Source organism: Olea europaea, chromosome 15 (assembly GCF_002742605.1).
Source record: "Olea europaea var. sylvestris chromosome 15, O_europaea_v1, whole genome shotgun sequence".
NCBI classification, from domain to species: domain Eukaryota; kingdom Viridiplantae; phylum Streptophyta; class Magnoliopsida; order Lamiales; family Oleaceae; genus Olea; species Olea europaea.
Genome location: NC_036251.1, coordinates 8,181,487 through 8,187,486, shown reverse-complemented (window position 1 = coordinate 8,187,486; position 6,000 = coordinate 8,181,487). Strand labels below are relative to the sequence as shown.

Below are 6,000 nucleotides of genomic sequence, written 5' to 3'. Positions count from 1 at the left end.
CACTTGTGTTTATTTTTTTTCAATGCTTTGGTGCTCAATCAACACTTTGGTGCTGAACATCAGGCATGCATGAGCTCGATTCTTGATATAGTTCGAGCTTTTTAGTTGCCATAACTTGGGCCTTTTTAGCTCGGGGTGTCTTGTGTGAAAGGCACGGAGCTCAATTCGATCAACATTTCGACCTTAAACACCGGACATGTCCTAGCTTGATTCTTGATGTAGTCATCGAGGTCGAACTTATGGGTCTGTATGTCAATTCGGATGATGAGTTCGAGCTTTTTACATATAAACTTGGGTTTTTGAGTTTGTTTCTAGGTTACAGACGGTGTCGGGTTCGATCTTTATCATGTGAACAGGTTCGACCCCGAACTTATCCGTTATTGATTTTAAATGCAAAATAGTTCAGGGTTCATGACCTCAGGTTGTATTATGCTGCATGCCTATAGAAGGTCGTTAATGTTAAGAAATGGCTGCATGCCCGAAGCACGTCATTATGCCAGAGTTATTAGTTGTATGCCCGTAGCATGTCATTACACTAATGTTATAGTGGCTGCATACCCAAAGCACGTCATTATGCTAAAGTTTATTAGTTGCATGCCCGTAGCACGTCGTTACACTACTGTCGAAGAGTTGGCTGCATGCCCGAAGAACGTCGTTACGCCAAAGTTTATTAGTTGCATGCCCGTAGCACATCGTTACACTAATGTTGAAGAGTTGGCTGCATGCCCGAAGCATGTCGTTACGCCGAAGTTTAAGTAGTGCTAATAAAAGAAAACTTTAAATATTATTAGGTGCTCAAGGGTACTTAGCCCGAGCTACTTGAAAACAAAAAATGCTTAAGGGTTCATAGACCCGAGCTACTAAAAAATGAAAATACGGCGGGCATGCAAGCCCTTGTGTGACGCTATTGCTATTCTACTTGTAATATATTTTTAGGTTATCCACATTCCAAGGCCTCGAAAGTAGATTTCTTGAAGATCTCTAAGGCTGTATGCTCCTCCTTTGATCCTTCGTATGACTTCGAATGACCCTTCCCATACCAGTCCAAGCTTACCTGGAGGGTTTCCAGCTGCCTCTGCTCTTCTTAGAATCAAATCCCCACTCTTAAATTCTCGGGACTTGACTTTGGCGCTAAAGTACTTTGCCGTTTTATTTTGGTAACTAGCAGCTCTCAGTGAAGCTTGCTCTCTTACTTCTTCAAGTAAGTCAAGATATTCGGTTGTTTGGTCTTCCATGTCGGGTTCAACTCTCCTTAAAGTGGGAAGACTGACTTCGATGGAGATAGTGGCCTCTAAGCCGAAAGCCAACATGAAAGGAGTCTCGCTTATTGCTATTTTATGAGAAGTTCTATATGCCCACAGTATGGAGGGCAACTCATCGGGCCAGTCACCTCTTGCGTTTCCGATCCTGGTGCGAAGGTCCTGAAGTATGATCCTATTTGTCACATCAGCGAGGCCATTGCTTTGAGGGTACGATACTGATGTCAGACGATGGTCAATACCGAGATTGACACAGAAGTTTTTGAATTGTGAATCGTCGAACTGCCTTTCATTATCTGTTATAAGTACTTTGGGTATTCCAAACCTACATATAATCGATTTCCATATAAATGATCTGAGCTTGGCCTCTGATATTTTTGCTAGGGGTTCGGCTTCTACCCACTTTGTGAAGTACTCAACTGCTACCACAGCAAATTTTAACTGTCCTCGGGCCATGGGGAAGGCCCAAGGATGTCAGCTCCCCATTGTTCAAATGGTGCTGAATAATGGATAGAAGTCAACTCTTCTGCAGGGGCATGTATAGCATTACCAAACCTCTGACACTTGTCGCATCTTTTGACATATTCAGCTGCATCTTTTTTTATAGTTGGCCAGTAGTACCCATACCTTATTAATTTGTAGGCAAGGGCCCTGGCTCCCTGGTGATTTCTGCATATTCCCTCGTAAACCTCAGTCAGGGCTTGGAAAGACTCGGAAGGCTTGAGGCATCTCAGATAGGGGAGTGTGAGACTTCGTCGAAACAACACCCCTATGATAATGCAATACCTAGCAGCTTTAGCTCTAATACTTCTTGCGGCGCTAGGGTCAGGAGGCAGGTCTCCATTACTTATATACTCAACTATTTGATCAATCCAAGAAGGCTTATGGTCAATGTCCATAACGCTCGGCTTCGTGTTTATGCTAGGCTCTGTGACAATCTTGATGTGCACTATTCTATCGAGTCCATCTATCCTCATGAAAACAAGTCTGGATAGTGCGTCAGCTTTGGAGTTATCTGCTCTTGCTATTTTTAGTATTTCACAACTTGTGAACTGTCTTTGAAGGTCATGCACTTTTAGACACTACAAGCTCATCTTTTCATCTTTTCTTTCAAATGATCCTTTGATCTGTCCAACAACGAGCTGTGAGTCGCTGAAGACTCTGATGTGCTCTAATTCCAAATTCCTGGCAAGTTCGAGAGCAATGACCACAGCTTCATATTTCGCTTCGTTGTTGCTTGCTTCAAACTCAAACCTAAGTTCACATTGAACTTCAATGGTCTTGTCCGGGCTGATGATAATTATCCCGGCCCCCGAGCCCGAGCTGTTCGACGCTCCATCAAAAAATATCTCCCAAGTTTTTGAGGTCGTGCTCGGGTTTTTTACTTCGGGCCTTTCTGTTTTTGGAGTGAGTTCAGCTATGAAGTCGGGCAGTGCCTGTGCTTTGATGGAAAGTCGAGGCTTGAATTCTATGTCGAACTCGCCAAGCTCGATCGCCTATTTTAATAGCCTTTCCCAGACATCTGGCCTCTGAAGTATGTGCTTGAGTGGTTGATTGGTGAGAACTATTATGGGGTGAGATTGGAAATATTGCCGCAACTTTCTAGCAGTTACTATCAAGGCAAGAGCTAACTGTTCCGCAAGGTTATACCGAGTCTTGGTGTCAAGAAGTACTTTACTGACATATTAGATAGGTTGTTGCACCTTTCCTTTTTTCTTTACTAGTACCCCGCTTACGGCATTTCGAGACACAGCCAAGTAAAGGAACAAAGTATCACCAGGCTCTGGTTTGGCAAGAATCGGAGATACAGTTAAAGTTTGCTTAAGTTGTTGGAAGGCTAGATCACATTTATCATTCCATTCAAAACTCTTGTGGCCTCTTAGAAGTTTGAAAAAGGGGAAACATCTATCCGCTGCCCGAGAGACAAAACTGTTCAATGCTGCTACCCAACCAGTAAGCTTTTGGATGTCCTTTTTGCTCTTTGGGGCTTCCATAGATATTAGGGCTTGGATCTTGTCAGGGTTGGCTTCTATTCCTCTATTTGTGATCATGAAACCTAGAAACTTTCCTGATACTACCCCAAAGGCACATTTTGTTGGGTTGAGCTTCATGTTGTATTTCCATACCGTGGAAAACACTTCTTCAAGATCGGTGATATGATCATCCACTAGTTTACTTTTGACCACCATGTCATCGACGTAAGCCTCAATGGTTTTTCCAATTAAATCAACAAAGACCTTGTTGATTAGCCTCTGATATGTAGTCCTTGCGTTCTTTAAGCCGAATGGCATGGCCTTATAACAATAGATGGCGGAATCTGCCATGAATGAGGTATTCTCTTGATCTTCTGTGGCCATTGGTATTTGGTGGTACCCTGAGAATGCGTCCAAAAAGCTGTACAATTTGTGACCCGAAGTGTTGTCAACGAGACTGTCAATCGGGGGGAGGGGATAGCTATCTTTCGGACATGCTTTTTTCAAATTAGTGAAGTCAATGCAAACTCGCCACTTTCCATTGGCCTTTTTCACGAGAACTACATTGGCGAGCCAGTCAGGATATTGCACTTCTCGGATGAACTGTACATTAAGGAGCTTGGCAATCTCTTATCGTATGACTTCGCGCCGTTGTGCAAACTGTCTTTTCCTTTGTTTGACAGGTTTGGCTCCTGGGTTTACATTGAGCCTGTATACTGCAACCTCAGGGTCAATTCCCGACATGTCTTCAACTGTCCAGGCGAATACGTCTTGGTTTTGGGAGAGACAACTTATGAGTTTAGCCATGATGGTTGAATCAAGGTCACACCCTACTGTCACCTTCCTACCAGGCTCGAGCTCGACCTCAACCAGCTCCTCTACTGGGGCGAGTCTCCCACTATTTTCAAGCTTGAGCTCGAGCTCTGAAAGCTGCATGACGTCGGCTTTTATTTTTCGGACACTAGTCACATAGCATTGGCGTGCCATGGTTTAGCTTCCTCGGACGACTCCAACTCTACTATATGTGGGAAACTTCATCGCCAGGTAAAAAGTTGAGATAACAGCTCTGATTTTACTTAGCAATGGTCTTCCCAGAATGGCGTTGTAAGCCATCGGAGTTCGGACAACTTCGAAAGTTACGATATGGGTTACCCAACAATACCTTCAGGGGTGATGACCCCGCCACCAAATCCTTGGAGGGGTGTTTTAATAGGCTTGAGTTGTTCCATTGAGATACCCATCTGAACTATAGCTTCATGAGACAGTATATTAGCTGCACTTCCGTTATCCACAAGAATTCTCTTGACCTCGAAGTTAGCTATGATAGCTGATATGACTAGGGCGTCATCATGGGGGAAGGATATTCCTTCCAAATCCTTGGACCCGAAGGTGATATCTTCCGTATGAGTAAAATCCGTGTTGGAAGAGACTGGAAGTTGTTTAGCATACTTCTTACGTCCACTGTTGGTGTCTCCTCCTGAAGCTGTTCCTCCGATAATAACGTTAATAATGCTTGCCGTTGGCGGTTCACAACTACGCCCTTCCTGTATGTTATTCTGCTTTTTCCTCGGGCATTTTTCATGGCAAGTGTAAGAGCCGAAAAAACCCCTCCTGATGAGGGCCTCAATTTGTTGCTTTAGAGCCAAACAACCCTCAGTGGTATGTCCGTGGTCCCGGTGGAAATCACAGTACTTGGTTTTGTCTCTGTCTTCAGGTAATGATCGCATTCTAGGAGGCCACTTAAGCTCTTTGAGGTCCTTGATCTCCATCAGGATGTTGGACCTTGATGTATTCAAGGGAGTAAAGGTTTTCGGTCGGGGGTTTTGTCTTGGCTTGACCCGACAATTGTCGTCTCGTTGATTGGGTTCACGCGGTCTCTTATTGTCCGGACTTAGTAAAGGTGAAACGTCCTTTCTTGGGGTCAGAGTTTCTTCCATATTAATGTATTTCTCAGCTCGAGTTAGGAGGTCAGTTACTGACTTTGGGGAGGGGGTTTGACAAAGACATCTTGAATGCTTCGCATCTTATAGCTATGTCAAAGCTGAGACCGCAGCTGTAATATGTAGATCCGGAATCTGAAGTCTTTCGTTATTGAATATGATCATCAAATTACGTAATGTTTCATTAGGTCCCTGGCGCATCTGCATAAGTGATGCCGTTATTTTCCTAATTCGCTTGCTGCTTGTGAAGAAAGCGGAGAATTAATCAGCCAAGTCTGCGAATGAGGCGATAGAGTTTGGCCCTAATGTGGAGAACCAATCTCTAGCTACGCTTGTAAGAGTTTGAGGGAAGGCTTTGCACATTACAGCGTCAGGTGAGACCTGTAGGTTCATGATATCGGTATATACATTGAGGTGGGTGATAGGGTCAGTGGTCCCATCATATTCCTTTATCCTGGGATACCTGAACCTATCCGAAAGGGGGTAGGACAGTACTTCAGGAGTAAAGGGTGCGCTAGGGGTAAAGCATATTTTCCCCTTTGAATTCTGTGCTAGGTCCGCGGCAATACCTTCTTTGATGATTCTGGCAAGCTCCCCTGACTCTATCGTTACTACCCTTGATGCTGCGGTCATAGGAGGCATACCCAAGGTTCCAGCACAATTATCAGGAATGTTTTGTGGAGCTTGAGCTTGAACAACTGCCATAAGATCGGCATCCGGTGTTAGTGTATGCGATGGGTGTGAGTTTTTTTGGCTTAATAACTGAGTCAATGTGGTAACTTGTGGCGGTGCTGCCATCTCTGATGATTCCTCTTGAGGGACAGGATG

General features: G+C 44.3%; 1 protein-coding gene across 1 annotated transcript; it reads right to left on the bottom strand.

Annotated features, from left to right (window-relative positions):
• Nucleotides 1-4,197: 4,197 nt before the first annotated feature.
• Nucleotides 4,198-5,169, bottom strand: LOC111411176. Its single transcript, XM_023041733.1, has 2 exons — nucleotides 4,385-5,169; nucleotides 4,198-4,264 (listed from the first exon to the last, which is right to left on the bottom strand). Exons 1-2 carry the CDS (start codon nucleotides 5,167-5,169, stop codon nucleotides 4,198-4,200), a joined length of 852 nt encoding a protein of 283 aa, XP_022897501.1.
• Between the last annotated feature and the right edge of the window lie 831 nt (nucleotides 5,170-6,000).

Bases quoted from the DNA above. Each gene is read 5' to 3' on its own strand.
- LOC111411176 (XM_023041733.1), bottom strand. From the start codon at position 5,169: ATGGAAGAAACTCTGACCCCAAGAAAGGACGTTTCACCTTTACTAAGT. The intron at 4,265-4,384 runs GTAACCCATATC...CTGGCGATGAAG, and splicing joins ACCCCTGAAGGTATTGTTGG to TTTCCCACATATAGTAGAGT.